This window comes from Amblyomma mixtum, chromosome 4, assembly GCF_055824585.1.
Source record: "Amblyomma mixtum isolate Tamu chromosome 4, ASM5582458v1, whole genome shotgun sequence".
Taxonomy (NCBI): domain Eukaryota; kingdom Metazoa; phylum Arthropoda; class Arachnida; order Ixodida; family Ixodidae; genus Amblyomma; species Amblyomma mixtum.
The window spans coordinates 141,047,975-141,069,800 of NC_143015.1; the positions used below are offsets into that span (position 1 = coordinate 141,047,975).

The following is a 21,826-nucleotide window of genomic DNA, read 5'->3' on the forward strand; positions in this document are numbered from 1 at the left end:
ATAATTTTTTATTTCAGCTTGCAATGCGAGAGCGTTTCTTGGCTCGATCTGCGAAAACCCAGCTGTCAGGAGAAAGCTGTGGGAAGTGAGCAGGAAAGCAGGAACGTCAACTTCGAACATCTTCATCACCCCTCCTGGAGCTACCGGCCTTCTCAAAACAGGGCTCGATCTACGAAGGCAAGTCGACTTTCGTGATGTACGGAAACAGATTTGAAGGCGCCCCTCCTACTCCTCCCCACAGTGGCTGTACAGTACCCTCTCAGGTGGATAACAAAAGCAGACTGCGCTCAAGATGGGGGCGGCTGTACCCCTCCCTCGTGTACACTGGACGACGGGTCACCGTCCTGACAGACCTCATGTGGTACATGTACGCAGTGGCGTATCGTCTGTGCGAGTTGCACTATAGAAATACGTTGCCCACTGTTGTATTCATGTGAGCGCGGCTTATGCAGTCCTATCATCCCAAATTGAATCGCTCGCGTTTACATCATCAGTTGACAGCAAAGCGCGAACGGAGGCGGCAAGGTCACTGCTGACGAAGTTACAGCGCGGCGAAGCGTGCAGCGAAACAATGTTCACCCCCCAAGTCGCCCATCGACTGAGCGACACTCTTAGCGACAAGTGTACAAATGCTTTTGCATTCACGCACAATAATTATTCAGGTGACCCCAGAATATTTTATTCACATTGATCATACTGACGAATGCTATAAACCAATATGCACTACATTTCTCAACCATGCGGCAGTTCCCGCTTTTTTTACCCGCATGATTAAGCGCGTTATGTTATCGTTCATGCAAATATCCCAACCTGCTGCTTTGTATTGCCTCTGAAGCATTCCTATTTCCTTGTGATGATTATAGATTTTTTCTCGTGTTTCCTCTGTATTAGTGACCGGAATGTCAATTTGTTGTATCTGGGGCTTAACATATATGTAGTCAGCTTGTATATATACTATACGATAGATATATGCTTCTTTGATATTATGTACATGCTGTAATAGATAATGATTTTGATAGCACTCGGTTGCTAGGGCGCTCCACTTCAGAGCCGCAGGACTCGGGTTCAGTCCGGCCTCGGCGGCAGAGTTTTGACGAGGGCAAAAGCGCCCATGTGCTGTTTGATGTCACTCTCCATTACACATCTCAGGTCGTTCAAATTTATTTTGAACACTCCACCCTGGAGTCGCTTATAGCCTTAGTCGCTCCGGGACGTCAAACCTCCCATACTGTACCGTACCATACCATATGTCAAACCTCCATTACAATACCATGCCATACCGTACCATGCGGTACCATACCGCCGTTTTTTTTTTGAATAACGGATAAATGCGCTGAAGCTGGGCCCCTAACGTCCTATGTAACCCTGATTCGCAGTTCGAGCCCCAGCCTGTGTCTGGAGCGCTATCGCCACGTGGGTGCCACCGACGCCCGGTTTTCGACCAGCAGCCCCCTACTGCCCCAGCTCTGCGGATGAACTCAGAGCCCAAGGTGAGGACCACTGCCCGTGGCTCAGCCCACGTAGCGGATTGGAAAATGACTCCGTCGTCCATGGACTGAATGCCACAACTAAAGAACTGAGGACAAGCCTAGACATATCCGTGTGTGTCGTTTCCTTTCTCTGAGTACGTCTTTTGCGCTGATCCAAATTTCAACGATATCCGGAATCTGGTTCTAACTTACAATCCGATGCGGTACAACCGCATCAGGTTTAAGCAAATCGTCAAATGGGAGTGTGCGAGTACTAGGCTACTCAGTATTACATTTTACTAAATCGAATGGGCATGCATGGTTCCGAGTGAAATATTGAGGCGGTCAAAACTTAACAAGCTTTTTCTTTCGGCAGGTGTCACTGAGCTTCCCTTATTCTAAATATCCGCCTCCGATGTTCAGCTTAATCGTTCCAACAACGGAAGTTAAAGTTCTAGAATCGGCGCGAAACAACTCTGTGGTGAGATGGGATTATTACGTTTGGCATGTTGTTTTCTGCACCTTGTTTTTTGCACCAATTTTTGCACCTTCGTAGAAGCAGTAGCGCCCTTTCCTTCCAGTCATCGAAGTGCTGCTTGTACTTCTTCGACTGCCTTCAATGACTCATCTATTGAGAGTCCAGCCTTTTCCAACTTTGTCATCCTTTCCGTCAAGTCTGTTTCCAAACTCGCCTCTTCGAACATAGCTCTTGCTTTGATCACACACGCAGCGTAATCCTTGATTTCCTCAAAAACAGATTTGACCATTTCAAAGTGCCGTGCGTAATATACTTCACCGTTTATCTATGTTCCCCATCGAGTCAGAACAGGCTTTGGCAGCAGAGGAATGTCAGCTGCTATGGCTCTGAAAACAGCAATTCATGACGGAGGTCGAAGAAACACCTGTTGCGGGCTAGATACTAACGCGTCCACTTGGAGAAAAAAGAGCCGTACAGATTCGGCGACAAGATGCATTACATGAACAACGCAGGTCAGGTGCACCATATTGTTGTATAAAAGCGTCAGTCCCTTTTCCTTCCTTGCACGTGTAGGATGCCCCATCCGTGACGAACAAGAGTACCTTCTCATACTGAATATTTCCTGGCCATAGGAGCTCCAGACATGAATTGAAAAAACACGCTATCGTCGAATGGCTCACCTTTTGAAGAACATCTGCGTTGAGAACATCTCCTCCAGCTTTCTCTGGGCTGGGTCAATGTTACGATGATGGAGTTGGCCACATACCGTCCGCTAGCCTCTGTGGTTTCGTCGACTGACACCCAAATGTACTTCTGAAGGAACCAGCGCACAAAACACAACGGACAAGAAAAAGGCGGAACACGACGGACAGGAGCGCTGAACTTACAACTTTATTTCGGAAGTACAAATGCAACGTATATATATAGCCATGTCAGGGGGGCGTGCCACACAAGGAAAGAAGGAACAAGTGGAATCTACAAGGTCATGAAGAGACAAGCGACACAAGCAAACCCAAAGATCTTAAATAATATAACAAGTGAAGGTGAGAAGTTTCAATGCAGGCAAGAAAAACAACAGGGGAAAAAAAACAAGGAAAAAAAACACCAGACCTCGTGAAGATGAAAATTGATACTGATAATAAAAACAGATAAAAACAAAAAGGTAAAAACCAATAAAAGCGATAAAAGCAATAAAGTTAACAGGGCAATGGAAATGAAAAAGATAAAATGCCAACAAGTAACACGGCAAAAATACTAACAGCTAAAATTAAGAAAACACCGCGGAAAAACTAACAGCTAAAAGGTAAAACCCACAGAAACATAAAGTTAAGTCTTGTGTATCAAATAGCGGAATAAAGTTCGCGGGAAAAAGACGGATGCATAAGGTGGGAAGTTAAAATGCTAGTGCCTCGAATTTTTTGCCAGATAGGCGAGTTCTTTCTCAGATAGCGACACTGAAGGCTGGCTAATGCACTGTTCTTTTAACGCAGCTATTGTGATTGCCTAACTATTTCACGGGGCCTCGTGTTTCTGATTGTGGCCATTACCCGAGTTTTTTCAAAGTGTGGCACACATCCTGTTTCTACATCTTTGCAGTCCCGACAATGGATACCAATGGGACGGCACTTTTGGGCATTTGCGTTGTAATCGTGTTCTTTTAGTCTTTCATTTAAACAACGCCCTGTCTGTCCAATATACTGCTTTCCACAGGACAGAGGGATGGAATAAACAACTGAATCGGTACATTGCACAAAATTCTTCTGGTGCCTGACATTGCATATACTCTCTTTCAGGCACCAATGTCAGGCACCAGAAGAATTTTGTGCAATGTACCGATTCAGTTGTTTATTCCATCCTTCTGTCCTGTGGAAAGCAGTATATTGGACAGACAGGGCGTTGTTTAAATGAAAGACTAAAAGAACACGATTACAACGCAAATGCCCAAAAGTGCCGTCACATTGGTATCCATTGTCGGGACTGCAAAGATGTAGAAACAGGATGTGTGCCACACTTTGAAAAAACTCGGGTAATGGCCACAATCAGAAACACGAGGCCCCGTGAAATAGGTGAGGCAATCACAATAGCTGCGTTAAAAGGACAGTGCATTAGCCAGCCTTCAGTGTCGCTATCTGAGAAAGAACTCGCCTATCTGGCAAAAAATTCGAGGCACTAGCATTTTAACTTCCCACCTTATGCATCCGTCTTTTTCCCGCGGACTTTATTCCGCTATTTGATACACAAGACTTAACTTTATGTTTCTGTGGGTTTTACCTTTTAGCTGTTAGTTTTTCCGCGGTGTTTTCTTAATTTTAGCTGTTAGTATTTTTGCCGTGTTACTTGTTGGCATTTTATCTTTTTCATTTCCATTGCCCTGTTAACTTTACATTGCATATACTCTCTTTCAGGCACCAATGTCAGGCACCAGAAGAATTTTGTGCAATGTACCGATTCAGTTGTTTATTCCATCCCTCTGTCCTGTGGAAAGCAGTATATTGGACAGACAGGGCGTTGTTTAAATGAAAGACTAAAAGAACACGATTACAACGCAAATGCCCAAAAGTGCCGTCACATTGGTATCCATTGTCGGGACTGCAAAGATGTAGAAACAGGATGTGTGCCACACTTTGAAAAAACTCGGGTAATGGCCACAATCAGAAACACGAGGCCCCGTGAAATAGGTGAGGCAATCACAATAGCTGCGTTAAAAGGACAGTGCATTAGCCAGCCTTCAGTGTCGCTATCTGAGAAAGAACTCGCCTATCTGGCAAAAAATTCGAGGCACTAGCATTTTAACTTCCCACCTTATGCATCCGTCTTTTTCCCGCGGACTTTATTCCGCTATTTGATACACAAGACTTAACTTTATGTTTCTGTGGGTTTTACCTTTTAGCTGTTAGTTTTTCCGCGGTGTTTTCTTAATTTTAGCTGTTAGTATTTTTGCCGTGTTACTTGTTGGCATTTTCTTTTTCATTTCCATTGCCCTGTTAACTTTATTGCTTTTATCGCTTTTATTGGTTTTTACCTTTTTGTTTTTATCTGTTTTTATTATCAGTATCAATCTTCATCTTCACGAGGTCTGGCGTTTGTTTTTTTTTCCTTGTTTTTTTTTCCCTGTTGTTTTTCTTGCCTCCATTGAAACTTCTCACCTTCACTTGTTATATTATTTAAGATCTTTGGGCTTGCTTGTGTCGCTTGTCTCTTCATGACCTTGTAGATTCCACTTGTTCCTTCTTTCCTTGTGTGGCACGCCCCCCTGACATGGCTATATATATATATACGTTGCATTTGTACTTCCGAAATAAAGTTGTAAGTTCAGCGCTCCTGTCCGTCGTGTTCCGCCTTTTTCTTGTCCGTTGTGTTTTGTGCGCTGGTTCCTTCAGAAGTATGTATTACCAACTAGCCCAACAACAAGTGTTACCCAAATGTAGTTGTCCCCAATCTCATCTCCGATTTTGGAGACAGTATCCTCGTTGCACTCTATTACGCATCGGTTACGAAGCGCTGATTCATCTGGAACATTCTGCTTGGTGTACTTTCCCAGAAAGCTCCGAAGATCACCGTGGGTTAGTTTGCACAATAGGATATCTGCCGCCAAAAATGCTTGACACAACTCTATGGCAAATGACGATTCCTTTGCTGTCGCACTACCGCCGAAAGCCTGTGTCAGTAGGAGCTGCGATGGCCCCCTATTTCGTTCGCTTCAGGTTTGCAATATGCTTGTTGGTAGCGACGTGTTGCGTTATATGGCATCGCTTCTCACTTGATACTGAAGTTTCGCGCGCTCTGCAGAAAAGCACAGTTCAGTCAGTTAAAAGAAACATCTCCAAACTGTGAAACTCACTGCCTGCAACGAGCGCCTCACGATATCTTTTCTTTCGTCATGTCAATACGAAATGAAATAGAAAGCGCTGACAAAGCAAAGATTGTGAGCCCGCTCAAACCGCGCGTTCTGGAAGCGGCAGGCAAAGAAGTGGCCACGCTCTGCGGAGGGGTAGGCTCCGGAGCGCGTTGAGGCGATGGTCCCCGGCTGGACGGCACCGGTGCGTGTAGCGGGTTACACTCGAGAAGGTTATATAACCTCTTCGGTTGCGACAGTTACACTTCGAGAAAAACGTTTGGCGAGACCCGCGCCTATTGTGCGTGAATCGGCGCGCGCATTCCACCATACATAGATGTCTCAAAATTGAAAAACGGCACCGAACACCGAAATGCCGGATTTAGGCATTTATGGGCAACAATTGTGGTTGAATAGTCATTATTTCCTCAAAAACGACGAAAAGGCAGCCAAGTGCAAAAATCCCCCGTTTAGGCATTTATAGGCATGCTTAGGCAAATGCCTGAAGTTCCGGGTTCTAGTGATAAACCATGATTTCCGTTAAACAAATCGATCATGAGGTTAAACAAATCGATGATGATCGAGCACACAGTCTGTGTCAGTTGGCGTGGAATGATCCCATTCTAATTTGTGCGCCTAACATGCGCTGCCATCCCTCGCGGCTATCGGCAGCTTATAGATGCCGTACTGATTTCCTCCCTCCAGGTTAGGCCTCCCATCTAGAGCGCCTGTTCTACCGCTACACATCTTCCTCCCCAACATACTTCTTAACGTTGCTCCTTTTCTTCTCCAGCCGGGGCTCTGTGTCCTCCTTGGAAGCCAAAGCTGGGCTGGATCGCTTCCTCTCCGGCACCGGCGGGAGGTGCCAGCGCGAGGCAGTGCATCAGTTGCAGGCAGCAGGGACCACTTCGCGTAAGCCAGGAGGAAACCTGCGCCTGTCAAAAGGCGGAGGCATCTAAGGTGAGGACAAAACCGCTTCAGTGTTCCTCGCGCTGTGTGCTGTAGCGAACTCTCACTGTGACTACCCGAGACACAATGATGGTGCGGATGAGAAAGTTCCCGTCAGCTGCCTGCGTCGAATGACCAGAATCCACGCAACAAGGAAATAGCTTCTCTCTGCGCCCTGCCGACAGCATCTCTAATCTCAGCAAGAGGTAGCCACCAAGAGCTGGGTTGGCCTTGCATAACCCCTCGCCCCAACCTCACCCCGCTGGTCGAGGAAAAGGGCCCATTTAAAAATACCTTCTTTCCCAGAACTGTATCGAATTGAATGCCTTGCCTCCTCATATTTACCTGACATTGAGCATCACCTTCTCATTTCATGAGTTTTTACGATGCCCGTGTACTTGATTGTTGTTTTTGTTTCTCTCTGGCAACATTATCTCCATATTGCCGCCATTTCTTGTAAAATGTTTTAATGTGCCCTGCCGGTTAGGGCCATACGTTTTCTCAGTATATTTGAAATAAAAAGAACGAAATGTGGGTAACATTTACGATGACGCCCGGTGATGCATAATTGCGGCAGAAACTTTAGCCCGCTGTTGCCTCATCCCGGCGTCGGTTGCGCCCGCGAATCTTTTTTCTCCTGTTCTGACCTGTTCTCAGCAGTCCGGCTAGCTTGGACGCTCGTAGTTGAACTAACCAGAAGGGTCTGGTATTCACATGATCGAATAGCGTGCACCACACTGGGATAGCTGTGTGCTGCTCGCTATGACTTGACCCCGTAAGGTCAAGTGACCGATGCTTGCAACGTAATAGCCCCATCTGCGCCAGGAATAAAATAGTACTATGAATTCAGTACTATGGATTCAGGCCTATCTAAGTAACCGTTGTCAAGTCGTCGAAATAGAAAGTGCAGTATGAGATAGGCGTGAAGTTCTGTCGGGGGTGCCACAGGGCTCCGTTCTAGGTCCCTTTTTGTTTTTAGTGTATATAAGTGATATTTCTGCTATCGTCGAATCACCTGTCAGAATGAAACTTTTTGTCGATGATTGTTTAATTTACTCTCCTGTGGCTTCCCCGGCAGATCATATGAACATAAATAAATAGGTGTCTTCAGTCGTTAAACTCGTGGTGCCTGAAATGGGGTATGGAAATAAACTACCAAAAATCTAATTACATGCAAGTAACAAGCAACCAGAATGTTATGATGTTTCGATACAATATCGGTGATAATTCCTTAGATAAAGTAAAGTGTCTCAAATACTTAAGAGTGACACCGACAAATAATCTTGACTGGCGCACCCATATTGAAAATGTCTATTTAAAAGCCTACCAGAAGCTCTGTTCCCTGAGGAGGAAGTTTCCGAATGCGACTAAAGATATTAAATTGATAGCGTACAAGACGTTCGTGCGGCCAATCATAGAGTACGCAAGTGCAGTTTGGAGTCCTCATCAAAAGGGTTTAAAACGAGAACTGGAAAGATTGCAAAGGATGTCAGCACGTTTTATATGCTCTAAATACCGCCGCACTGATTCAGTCGCAGCAATGCTAAAACAGTGTCAGTTAGAATCACTAGAAATAAGAAGAACAAAGCAGAAATTAAGTTTGTTTTTCTGATAATGAATGATGAAGTCAAAGTTAATGAACAACACAATGTTACACCTCCCCTGAAGCGATGTCCACGGAAAAATCACAGTAAGGTATTACAACCTATTATTGCACGTACTGATGTCTATCGCTACTCCTTTTTTCCCGATGCTGTAGAAATTTGGAATCAACTACCAAGTGACGTTGTGGACCAAACAGATGTAGACAAATTTGTGATAGGTGTGAACGCGTTCCTGGAAAATTGCTGTGCAAATCTGTAATTCTGTGTATTTGAGTGTTTCTTAGCGAAGAGAATTGCACTTGTATCTGTATATGTTTCCCTCCCTGTAATGACCCTCATACAGAGGTTAACAGTATAAATAAATCAATCAAAATGAGAAGCACTAGAGTGCAGAGTCCTCTGGGCTCTGAATGAGGTTCCGCATCGCCCTCCAGGGATTCTCACCTTCGGCGGTTTTCTGAATGCCCCCCGCGCGGATGAAAAGCCACCTTGTGGCCCCTGTACATGGTATCCCTGTACATGGCACACGGCAGCGTCCGTGTACATAGTATTCAAAAAGCTGAAATAGATTACCTTCTCCAGATCGGAATCCGATGACGAAGGGTGAACGGGAGCAGAAACGGAAATTCACGACGGTGAAATGAAGTTCTTGTTACTATCTCAAGGTTACATGATCAACTACGGAGAGACGACGCAAGGAAAAAAACCAGTGGAAGAGTTGGCAGAACGGCAGATTGGGCGAGTTGGTGTTCCATGGCGACAAGTACATACAAACAGCGCTAAACAACAGGACAGGCATTGCTTAGCGAGGGTCTCGGTTCTGGCAGCCTTGACGCCATAGGAAGCAAAAGAGGGTTCTCACGCAGCTTCCACCCTCTCCGTTCGATGACGTTCTACGTCACACCTGCGGTAACTCAGGACGTTCTACGTCCGCCGCTTATGAACGTGGGTGGCGCTGATGAAACCTCTCAAGGTTAGGTTACTTGTAAACATAAATACCCCCGAAAGCAGAAGATTTGACAGCCGTCGCCGTAGCTCATAGGTAGAGCACCGGACGCGTAATTCGGAGGTCGTGGGTTCGGATCCCACCGGCGGTATGTGGTTGTTTTTTCTTCTGCTTTTCTTCAATTAGCTTTCAGCGATAACATATTCTATTCAGTAATACTCTAAATTGATCAACATCACAAACTAAATACATTAATTTAAAAAAAAAACCCTGTGCCCCTTGGTTTCTGTGGCTGTTGGCTTCTTTCATATTTATAACGAGCCCCTCATTCGCCTTCCCTTGTTTGCTTAGGGCCAGAAAGGGGAGACTGTGTTTGTCTCCTCCGCTTTCTGGTCCTGTGTTTTAGAGCTGTTTGTACGTACTTGGCAGAGTTGGCCGCGGTGAATGTGGCGGCTGAAAAGTGCATGTCGGCAGGAAGGGACGAAGCTTCTGTCGGGAAGAAGCCTTACGTAGGGAGAGCGGGACGAAGGTGGAGTGCGATCGAGCCGTGGTTTTACACAGGTTGGTGGTCGTTTGGGGTTTGCAGGGTGGGTTTACCGTCGCCAAGTTGCCCGAGCTACGAAAGACGCTGTATAGCGGGGAGCTCCGGGTGACTGAGCGTAGAGACCGTCACGTCCGCTTCTTGCAGAAAAATGGTGGCGTTGCATACGGTGTGATGGTCAACACATATCCAGACACCGTAACCGGTTGATGTGTCACTGTTTACACAGGAAACCGCAGGTGGTAATTGGTTTTGGTTCTCATACCTGAATGGGAACTGGGTATACAGTCTAGCCCGGTTATAACGAAGTCGGCGGGAATCGGAAATCACTTCGCTATATCCGCTATTTCGTTATATGCGGACTACGGAAAAAACTGCAAACATCGGCATGCCGATTTATTGCCGCTGAAAGAAGTCGTACAGCGTCCCCTGAACACGTTTCGCGAGTGCGGACTTCGCTGAGGCGAAGCGGTCACGAAATATAAAAAGAAGCGGGACAAGACAGGAAACCGTGATGGCGTCAATGCGGGCGTCAATGCGGGCAGAAAACAAGTGACAATGGCGTCACGCGCGATCTCAGTAGCGTTCGCCGTGCTCCCAACCTGGAACAGTGCGACACTGCGCTCAGTTGTCCGTTCACCAGCTAGATCAAGTCGAATAACTCTGTCCTTATAAACAGCATACAACGATCCGCGATAACGATAAAAATGAGCCACGCTTCCAACATGCACAATGCTGCCGCGCTTTCTCCCTGGCTTGCGCACCGCGGCACCGACATAAAACAAAGCGCGCGCTGCCACACCTCCTGCAGACTGCAGTCCAGCCGTGGCACTGCCTGGGAGAAATAGAGAACCGCGATTGGCCAAGACGGCCGCTCTCTGCGACGTCATCGAAAAAAAAAAAATCGTCTCTGTTCTTTTTTACATTTTTCTCCTGTGCGGCGTGCTCTACCGCTCTACGCCGTGACGCCGTGACGCCGTTCAAGGACGGCGCAACACGAGACTGCCGTGCCATGCGATGCAGTGAAGCAACCTTTCGCTCCGGAGGAGAGCAGACGACGCCACGAAAGGACGCCGTCAGCCGAATTTTGCTCTTATTTTCGCGGAAAAAATCGCCTCAAGGACGCAAAAATGTGTTGATTGGCAGATTATTTTTCGGTTGGTATTAAATCTCTCAGTTATATCCGCTGACGCGCTCTTATTACTTCGTTAAAACCGGGCCCAAAATGTATTGAAAATGCAAAAATGGGAATGGGAAATTGAAATCCCTTCGTTATAACCGCTATTTCGCTATAAGTGGCTTCGTTATAAACGGGCTAGACTGTACTCCATCTCTTCTTTAACGACGCACTGTATTGAGTGGTTAGGTGGCGAGCGTGTGAGAGCAGCGTATCTGTTGCAAGCGCAGCATTTGTTGGTTTTGAGGAGCTTCACTCACCCTCTCGTAACATCAAATGCCGTCCTACAGTAGTATAGTCCATAGCTGGCGCGCACCTGAGAACAAATTTCGCACATGCTCTCACCGGGTGCAAAATGCACTGCACAACACACTGACCATCACACCGCAACGCTCGATATGTGGCGACTCCTAGGCAGCGAAAAAATTCAGCTTTTATTTTTTTCCTGTTCCTAGAATTTTTATCGTCACCTCTAAAGCTGCAGTGGCCGATGAGTGAAATTTGCATGCCTGCCTTTGTACAGCAGCAGCAGGTGGAGTCTCTGCTGATTGGACCCTCGGTGCAGAAGCAGACGACTTGTGCAGACGGGGTGGGCTGTGCAGTCGTCACGTGGGTGCAGCCGGAAGAAGAGATCTCGGCGCAATGGCGATGGTGCGAAACAAAGACAAAGAGGTGAGGATAGAAAGGAAGGGTTGACCCTAACTAGACTGTCGGGTCACTTGGCCAACTGTCGTCTTCATTGGCGAATGCTTGGCCTGCTGCTATTGTCCTAACATACCGAGAAACAAATTTTGTCAGCAATATTGTTCTGAAGAGAATTCTGCAACGTAGGCAATGAACATCCGTTCCTGTCACATCGAGCTCTCACGGTCACGTGACCAGCGCGGAGGACACGACCGTGCATGTGCATTGGTATCGTAGTGGTAGCGAAGGTGGCCACAAATTTTGTAGGTCGTAAACTTTTACTTCCGGCCGTAGGTGCTAACGACAGCACTGCGTAGCATAGCGTAAACACTTCGTGATTTATACGTCGGGAAAAGCTTTGTGGGTGGTTTGGACGCCAAGGAGGACATCTGTCATGAAAAGCGTCCAATAAAAATACGAAAAAACAATTAAATTGACTCGCGAACTTTAGAGTGCAAAATATGATAAGCCATTGATGGTCGACGACATCTTGGATGTACGAAGTTGAAATTTCTCAATTGACATGTGGTTCGAGGCATTTGAAATGACATGATTAGGTCAAAGGAAGGAAATACGTGAGGGTAACGCACAGCACCTGCTTCAGAAGAACAGGTGCGTGGAGTGCGTGGAGAGGGAGTGTCCATCACTGTGGAAATGCTCCACATAAAGAGCGAAAATTGCGTGTTTAAAACCCTGTAGTTGATGCTCAAAGCAAATTCGGTAGGTAGTCAAGTATTTTCTGAGTACCACTTCTTTAACACGAAAGATGCGGAAACGTAGAAGGGAATAACACACCTTCTTGGTGAAATAATAAAGAAATAATAAAGAAATAAGAAATAATAATAATGCGCTTGAAGTGCGTACCTTTGTGTGCGTAAGACCCGGTGCCAAAAGTTCATTTAACGCGACCTTGGCGAAAGAGTGCCGTTTGTTTGCATCCGCAGCTCAGTGTTTCAGTTTAAATTCTTTAGCACTTAAGGGTACACTCGAAATTAGGCCCTATATATCTATTGCAGCACGCCTGGTATCACCATTTCTGTTCGAGTGCACACATGCAGATGTTTGAAATTGTCTGTTCCCATTCTGGTTACTGGCTTGGTACAAAAAAAAAACTGGTATGGATGTGTTGTTGGGAACAAGTTGCCCTAAATAACTCCTCGTTTCAAATCCAGACGCATGGTCGTAAACACTGGTGTGCATGCGTGTTCTTCTTCGCAGGGCGCGCATCGGCGTTTTGGATGTGCAGGCATTCTCAAGTCGCCTTGTCTGCCAAATACGCACCGCCGGATACAAAGGGCGTAAGTGTGCGGACGTCGCTATGCTGGGAGACTAACTTTAGGTGCCCTAAAAGCAACAAGGGAGATAAAAAGGGGAGGAGTTTCAATTATAGCCGAGTAATCTGGCCATGAAATGCAGAGGGGGTTTACTGCATGGTTCACCTTGGTGCCTTTAATTCTGGACAGTGAAATGAGGGTTAAACCCTATATTCATCGACCTCTGCTAGGTGTCTGGGTTTGATAGCCATGTTAGGAGGTGATCCTATTAAACAACGCATTTTCAAGCTTCCAGAACGGTCGAACGGCTTTCGTATCTGCCTAGCTCTATCTCGCCTGAGGAACTGGGCAAGAGTTAGTAGTAAGAATTACTACTTCAAGATACCAGGCTTCTCGCTAATCAAAACAGCTTGGCACAGAACGAAGTAGAGAGTTTTTCACGGCGTTAGCTCTAGACTGCAGCTGATACTTTAAAAGAACCGTGTGGCGCAGAGAAACATTAAGAGCAGCAGAAGATGGAATCTTTGCAAGATGTTCCTAATGTGGATCAATTCATGGCAACGATATCCGCGCACTGCACAGTCAAGCAGCGACGCAGAATATTTTAAAATAGTCGTATTGCGTGTTGTTCCTTGAGAACCTAGAAAGAAAGACGTTCGTTGCTCATTACCGAAGGCAGCTATTGCTCACTGCAATGGAGAGGCCCAGTCCAGAAAACGTGTAGCACACTGAAAAGGATGTTCCAGGATTTTCCCTCAATTCTCCACGATAATGCCCGCTTTCAATCTCACGTCTTCAACATGATCACGTGGAAGATTATCGAAAGCGCTTGGTCGCCATTGTGTGCAAGTCTGGTTTGACCCGGAGGTCGTTTGACCCGGAGTTCTGATTACTTACTTTCAATAAAACAGCATAACTTACATTTATTCTCTAAGTCTACCCACAGGTCCTAAATACAAAAATGGACTAGTACCGTTATTTAGAAATATTTTATCCATTTTAACAAAAGCCAGGTAAGCCTCACGATTAGCTGCAACAAGGCTGCGAGCGCGCAACAAAGATATCAAGACAGTTAATACGCCCTGCAAATAGTGCATGTAGCTGGCACAATATGAACTAATATAATAATTGCCAGTTTGGCAGAGATGGTCGCTGCAATTATAGCCTCGCGAGTTTCTATGCACTCGAGCAAGCGGTTGAAAATTTCTCTGTAGGGTAGTGTTCCCCTCAAGAAGCCGTTGTCTTTATACTCTGCGAAGTTTTGCTTCCTCCTCGTTCGAACATGTTCTCTTCTCTGTCTTGCATGATCCCCGGCTCCTGTTGCCTCTACAAGCATTTCTAGCTACATGACAATTAGTGTAGCCGCCGTGATGGCTCAACGACGCTGGGCGGCTGAAATGAAAGACGCGGGTTCGTTATCGGCCGTGGCGGTCGAATTTTGGTGGAAGCGATTCTTCGATGTCAGTGTCATGTCAGTGCACGTTTAAAGAACCGCAGGTGGTCGAAAATTCTGGAGCACTTCACTACGACGACCCTTACAGCCTGAGTCGCTTTGGGACGTTAAACCTCCATAAACTAAGCAGACAGCTAATGCACTTAACTGAACGTTTTCTGGTTGTATCTTTGCACAGCTGCCTAAAACTGAGTTCTCAAAGCAACAAAATGAAATCCTTATTTTTTTCTTTCTGTCTAGACATGCAACCATGGAACAGAACGGTATCCTCTATATTTTTCCCTTGGCGACTCACTCGCTCACCGCCACTCCGATTGCTAAGGTGCGCTTCTAGGCTGCAAGAAAAGTTTATCAGAGGCTTGATCGTGTTGTAAAAACTTATTCGGGCATGTTTAAACCAGGTTTTGTTTATGGGGTTTTAACGTCTCAAAGCGACTCAGGCTATGAGGGACGCCGTAGTGAAGGGCTCCGGAAATTTCGGTCACCCAGGGCTCTTTAATGTGCACTGACATCGCACAGTACTCGAGCCTCTAGAATTTCGCCTCCATTGAAGTTCGTCCGCCGCGGCCGGGATCGGACCCGCGTCTTTCTCGGGCCAGCAGAAGACCGCAAAAAATTGCAATGTGAGGACACTTTGGCAACTAAAGTGTTGAGAGGCGAAAGCCGCGGACACTATGCCGGGACGACTTTCGTTGGATGTGATGTCACACCGTTCCCGTGGCTATATCGATACCCAAATTATACACCTTTCGGGAATCTCAAGTGTTCATTACGCTTAATTACAGCTTTCTCCATCTACTTTGACAGAAATTCGACGTTTTTGACATCATTCTCTGATAATTTTCACTATGCCTGACGACTTCCGGCGGATGTGATGTTACTCCGTTCCCGTGGCAATATCGATGTCGGCGCAATTTCGACGCAATTTCGGCATTTTTGCCTATAATTAACGAATTTATCTACAGTCATCAAACTTGGCTTCTAGGCTTACTTTTTTCTCTTCTATCTGAAGCAGTCATTGATTTTATTCTATTGTTTTTAGTTCCTGAGTTAAACGCGTGTGCCACGCTGTGTTAGCGAACGACAGTATGAGCCATTAAAGTCTTTCGCCGTAAAAACCACTGAGCCATCGCGGCGGGGCCTGTGTTTAAACTAGGGATGCTTGCTGGTGCACAGAGGGGACGTATAGTAATGTTCTGCTTTTATCTTGCAACCACCTCTTCAAGCAGCAGCAGGCGGCTGTGGTGCCGAGGCAGCACTGATGAAGGGCCAATTGCTGTCGCCACGTGGGTGTCGCCGCTTCTTCCCCGCCGTGGACTTGATGATAGCAGTGACGATGAAGACTGCATGTGAGGAGGACTCCAAAAATTTTGTTCGTTTCTAGACCCGTTTCCGCCTCAACCGAAGAAAGCGCCAGTTTTCGCATACCCCAAAGTACGCCAATTACTTCTAGGAAGGATTCGCGTAAACTAATAGGCTTTGGTTCTGTTTTCTTTAGTCTACACAGATTTTTCACATTTGAAGTAAAGTTTCAGAAGACAGGGCGGTGGCTGTTCGCGCGGAACAGGGTAAATTTATATAGGAGGAAAATAGGAAAAGCATTTGTCGTGCTGCAGACTTCGTTTCTGATTATATACTTCCGAGAACTTAAATAAACCGCTCTTTTTTATTTAAAGCGATGGGAGCTTCCCATTCACCGGAAGCCACCAGAGACGAGGGTGCTTGCAATTTCCGGAAGCGAGAGAGCGCGCGCAGTTTCAGCGATGTTCATTCTGATAGGTCCGCTTGCAGGACACTTTATTTGAATCTACTAAGTTCCAGTCTCTTCTGCCGACGTTGCGGCGCAGGCCGACGAGCTGCCCGAATCAGAGAAAAAAAATTGTCAGTTTATGAGGTGACCCCCGTACGACAGTAGGTTTCTGTGATACTCGAGTTCAGGGTTAACGCGCACCTGTATTTGTCTGCGTTAATTTCACATGTTACTGGCAGCATAGTCGATTTTCGAAAAATTCACTTCTTAGTAGGCTCTCCGTGGCACGGGTGTGCGTCGCGTCGCCCTAATTTTGGCTGAACTAAACAGGAAAACGAAGACCCCCGCCAATGCCTAATGCATCTTTATTTCAGATCGATAGCTCTTCTCGGTGCACCAAATACGCTCAACACCGCGGAACCTGTCCGCTGTCATAAATTGACCTTCAGCCGTAGACAAGCACAAAATGTGCCTGGGTAGTAGAAAACAAAAATTATTCAGACTATCAACCAAAAGGGAGCCGAATCCACGGCAGCGCAAACAGATAAGCTTTACAGGACGCAGCGCGAGACTGCTAGGCTATCGCCACACCCGAACACGCCTCGTCTTAAACTGCACCACACTACAGCGCTATGCATTGCGGAGAGTCGTCGTCTTCAACTTTCATCTGCTCTGTCCGGTGGAACTGCCCGTACATCGTCGTCTTCTTCGTAGCACAGATCGGTGCTTTCGCACTGATTCCCCAGCCCAAATTAGAACTCACGGCCCGAAGTTTGCCCTTGCCCGATTAGAACCAAACTCGATGTCCAGCCATAATTGAGCTTTCCCGACACTATCGCGATCTCCGAATTCGGCCCAGGTCATTTCCAAAATTTGTCCCGGGCCACCACCAAAATTTTACCTTGACCACCTAGAATCGATGGTCAATTTATCCAATATTGGCGCGTTTCACTAAGAAGACTGAAAGGGCAGGTTCGTTGAGATGGCGCTCGTTTGTGTTTCTTCTCACGTTCTCGTCGCATGCTTTTGCAGGCTTCTTATGTCTACTATACCAAGTGCTGAAGCCCAATCTAATGCCCTACGCCGTTGCCTCCAGCAGTTTCATTTTGGCAGGCAGCCTCCAAAGTCAGCGCGTTAATATAATAAAAACTTCCCATTTACCCGTATTAGCCCTTTAGCTTTCAAATCTGGCGTACTGTTCATATATGGCGTACTGTGCCAAACTTCACTGAGCTTTAGGTTTATACAAGCCATCCCACAATGCATTTTGTAAACTTACCACAGCACCTCATTTTCTTCCTCTATCCCAATGAACTGCTTTCTATTAGTATCCACTTTGATAGTTTCGTAGAGGATACTATTCAAAGTGAATACTAATCGAAAGCATTTCAATGGAAAAGCGATTCCTGACGTTGCTCTGCTGACCGCCTCTTTCAATCCCTCCTTTCCGTTTCTCACAGAAAGCTGATCAACCATGACTTCCGTTAAACAAACCGATAATGATTGAGCGCACAGTCTAGAGTCAGTTGGCGTGGAATCATCCCATTCTCGTTGGTGCGCGCCTAAAATGCGCTGCCTTCCCTCGCTGCTATCGGCAGCCTATACATGCCGTTCTCACTTCGTCTCTCCATGTTAGGCCTCTCACCTAGAGCGCCTGTTCTACGGCTAGATATCTTCCTCCGCAACATACTTCGCAATTTCTCTCCCTTCCTTCTCCAGCTCGGGCTGTGTGTCCTCCTCGGAAGCCAAAGCAGGGCTGGATCGCCTCCTCTCCGGCACCGGCAGGAGGTACCAGCAGGAGGCACTGCATCAGTTGCAGGCAGCGGGGACCACTTTGCGCCAGCGCAAATGATTTCCAGGAGGAAACCTGCGCCCGTCAAAAGGCGGAGGCATCTAAGGTGAGGACAAAACCGCTTCAGTGTTCCTCACGCTGTGTGCTGAAGCGAATTCTCACTGTGACTACCGGAGACACAATGATGATGCGGATGAGAAAGTTCCTGTCAGCTGCCTGCGTCGTATGACCCGAATGCACGCAAGAAGGACATAGCTTTTCTCTGCGCCCTGGAGGCAGAGTTTCCGATCTCAGCTAGAGCTAGCCACAAAGAGCTGGATTGGCCTTGCATCACCCCTCGCCCCAACGTCACCCCACAGGTCAAGGAATAGGACCCATTTAAAAATAGCTTCTTTCCCAGAACTGTATCTACTGGAATGCCTTGCCTCCTCATATTTTCCTGACATTGAGCATCACCTTCTCATTTGATGAGTTTTTACGATGCCAGTGTATTTGATTGTTGTTTTTTTTCTGGCAACATTATCTGCATATCATCGTCATTTCTTGTAAAATGTTTCAATGTTGGTTTCAATGTTGGTAGCAATTGTTGGTTTTTGAGGAGCTTTAGTCACCCTCTCGCAACATCAAATGCAGTTCTAAAGTAGTATAGTCCATAGCTGGCGCACACCTGAGAAAAAATTTACCACATTCTTTCACCGGGTGCAGAATGAACCGCTCCACACACTGACTAGCATACCGCAACGCTCGATATGTGGCTACACCTCTAGGCAGCGAAGAAATGCAGCTTTTATTCTTTTCCGGTTCCTATAATTTTGTCGCCACCTGTAAAGCTGCAGTGGCCGATGAGTGAAATCTGCATGTCTGCCTTTGTACAGCAGCAGCAGGCGCAGTCTCGGCTGATGGGACCATCGGTACAGAAGCAGATGAGTTGTGCAGATGGGGTGGGCTGTGCAGTCGTCACGTGGGTGCAACTCTGAAAAGGCGGTCATTTCTCGGCGCAATGGCGATGGTGCGAAACAAAGACAAAGAGGTGAGGAGAAAAGAGAAGGGTTGAATCTGTCCAGACGGTCGGGTCACTCACTTGGCCAACTGTTGTTATCACTGAAGAATGCTTGGCATGCAGCTATTGTCTTAATGGGAAGCTGAAACGGTTTTTTGAGAATTCGAGGTCATTCAAGAATTCGAATCTATCAAGCTTCTAGATAAAGCATGAAAAGTATTTTTGCACTAGCACTTAAAATGGTGTCATAGTCATCGATTAAAACCGCGACAATGGCTATGCTTCTTCTCACTACGTTGGAGGAGTGCGTGGGAAAATTGAATAGTGACGTCATTGTTGCCGATATCTCAGATCTCCGCTGCTTACGCCTGCATGCTGCTGTGTGTCGTCAGATGGCGCCAAACAATGCATCGTGAGCTTCACGTTCGATGTCGTCGGTTTTCTTCCATGGAATAACCGTTTCTTCGCTGGAAACGTAGTGCCGTCATACGTGACGTAATTATCGGGGCCTCTACTCGTCGCTGTGCACTTCAGAGAAACCTGAATGCCAACGACGACTTTATTCGGCTATTACACCACCATTTCAAATGCTAGAGCAAAACGATTTTTCAGGCTTTACCTGCACGTTTCGCACATTCGGCAGCCTTAAACTCATCGAATTCTAAAACCGCTTTAGTAGCCCTTTAACATACGGGGAAGTGAATTTTGTCAGCAATATTGTTGTAAAGAGAATTCCGCAACGTAGGCAATGAACATTCGTTCCTGTCGCATCGAGCTCTCACGGTCACGTGACCAGCGCGGAGGTCACGACCATGCATGCGCATCGGGTCATAGTGGTAGCGAAGGGGGCCACAAAGTGTGTAGTTCATAAAAGCTCCGGCGGTAGGTGCTAACAAACGACAGCATTACGTAGCATAGCCGAAACATTTCGTGATTAATACGTCGGGCAAAACTTTATGGGTGCTTTGGACGCCAAGGAGGACATCTGTCAAGAACAGCGTCCAATGAATACACGAATAAACAATTCAATTTTCTCGCGAACCGGAAGTGGTCACGGCATAGTGTCCTTGGCTTTCGCCTCTCAACTCTTTAGTTGCCAAAGTGTCCTCGCAATTTTTTTCCCATGCCTGGGCGTCAGCTCAAAACTGGTCGTTCAAGCAAAATCAAGGCTACCAGCGCTCCTTGCGGGGATGTAGCAAATGCTCGACTATGTGGCTCAAAAGCAGACCATGTGTCCCGAGAACTTTTGACCGGCCCTTTACTGTGCCCGCATGTGGCGGCGCCTGTTCCCGATCTGGGTACTGGATTGCTACTAATAAGATGACAAAAGAGTTGTAGCGATATTTCAAACTAAGTAATTTCTCCTAAATATTTCTTCTTCTAGAGTATAGATGCATTTTCGTAAATAGCGACAAACATTCATTGGTTTACATGGATGCTTTTCGCAGTAGTATCGGCGTTCTGGATGTGCGCCCTCTACGAAGCGGGACTCGTCACTATAGTCGCCTTGTCCGTCCCGGACCCGGGGTAAGTTTGATTACTGCTTCGTTGAACTTAGAAAGCTTTCTTCTTTACCTTCAGCGTTGAAAATGGTCAATTCCGTTAGAAATGTGTCTTTGAAATTTGAGTTGACATTATCCGAAATCTCAAAAAAAAAAACTAATAACGGCAAGCGAGGGATGAGTTCTGCTCTGTTCTGCTGCGTATGAAAATGACCTTTTCGCTCCGTCGCATCCGCTTCAGTGCCAGTGAGCGTGACAGATTGACTGAGCATCATAGGGAACAGTAATATCCCACCATCTGTTGATAAATTTTTACCATTGTTGTGGGCAGAAAAGCGGTTTTGGTTTCGTTCGTTCTGAGATTTGCGGGGAGTTTCAGCGTCTCGCCTCATTCGTCGGCAGCAAAACGTCACAAAAATGACCCACTGTCTTTTTGTGCCCGTGGAAATGATTGCGAAAATTGGGGACTTCATTTGCAAATTTCTCATCATCACAGTAACCTTTTTTGCGTACAAAAAAAATGTTTCTAGTATTCCCGTACAACCATGTAAGATGTTTAAGCTCATTGCTTGTGTTGTTACTCACTTGTGTGTCCCTTTTCTTGAGCAGTGAGACGACCTAGCCTACCTGGAACCGCAGCGTCAGCTCAAGCTGGTACGGAGGTTCCGAGCCCCAGCTGAGGCCAATGGATTCCTGGATCAAGAAGTGCCAACCACTACTACCCTCACCAACGTCCTCTTAGCCCACTACCCGTAATCCCAATTTCTGCCAGTAAAGTTTATCAATCAATCAGTTGTCCGCTCCATACTTCTTTGCGTTCCTACATATTGATCAGTATAGAACGTACCAATTTGGTGTCCCACATAGTGCACATGCCTTAGCAGCTAACCGTGAGATTTGTCATACGTGTACAGTTATCAGCAGCGTAGCCTTATTTGTCATACGTGTAAACTTATTAGCAGTGTAGCTTATGACACATTGTACTTCGAATCGAGCATGCAGAAATTATAACCACCGGCCACCAGAGTTGCTGACGCCCAGCAGTTCCTGTTAAGTTATTGGAGCGGTAATGATCTGTACGTCTGCCTATGTAATTACCCTTCAATAGGGACGAATAACCGCAAAGGACACCAGGCGGCAGTAGGCAACACAAGGCGGTGTTGGCAATTGGGCGCTTCCCCTACACTTCGCCTAGCACAATCGGCACATATCACTTCCCCCTTATAAAAATTTCTATAGACAGTCCATAGACTGCCTATAGACTTTAGTCTGTGAAATCTATAGACTGTCTATAGACAAATCCTTTAGACTGGTCTTTAGACAGTCTATCGATTTATGGCCATACACTTTTAGTAGACCTGTCTATAGACAGT

The 21,826-nt window shown here is 46.4% G+C and overlaps 2 protein-coding genes across 3 annotated transcripts in view; both read left to right on the forward strand.

Annotated features, from left to right (window-relative positions):
* The first annotated feature begins 23 nt into the window (after positions 1-23).
* On the forward strand, positions 24-21,242 carry LOC149348481 (uncharacterized). Its single transcript, XM_089541770.1, has 11 exons — positions 24-33; positions 94-177; positions 1,377-1,490; positions 6,576-6,742; positions 11,522-11,670; positions 12,901-12,980; positions 15,636-15,758; positions 17,879-18,057; positions 18,827-18,981; positions 20,400-20,478; positions 21,063-21,242. Exons 1-9 carry the CDS (start codon positions 24-26, stop codon positions 18,926-18,928), a joined length of 1,008 nt encoding a protein of 335 aa, XP_089397896.1. The 3' UTR covers positions 18,929-18,981; positions 20,400-20,478; positions 21,063-21,242.
* Positions 193-21,826, forward strand: part of LOC149348482 (uncharacterized) — a 133,374-nt gene continuing 111,740 nt past the window's right edge. For both annotated transcript variants that reach the window (XM_089588115.1, XM_089588116.1), the window contains exon 1: positions 193-361. The gene's annotated coding sequence lies outside the window, so the exon portion shown is untranslated. The remainder of the gene's footprint in view (positions 362-21,826) is intronic.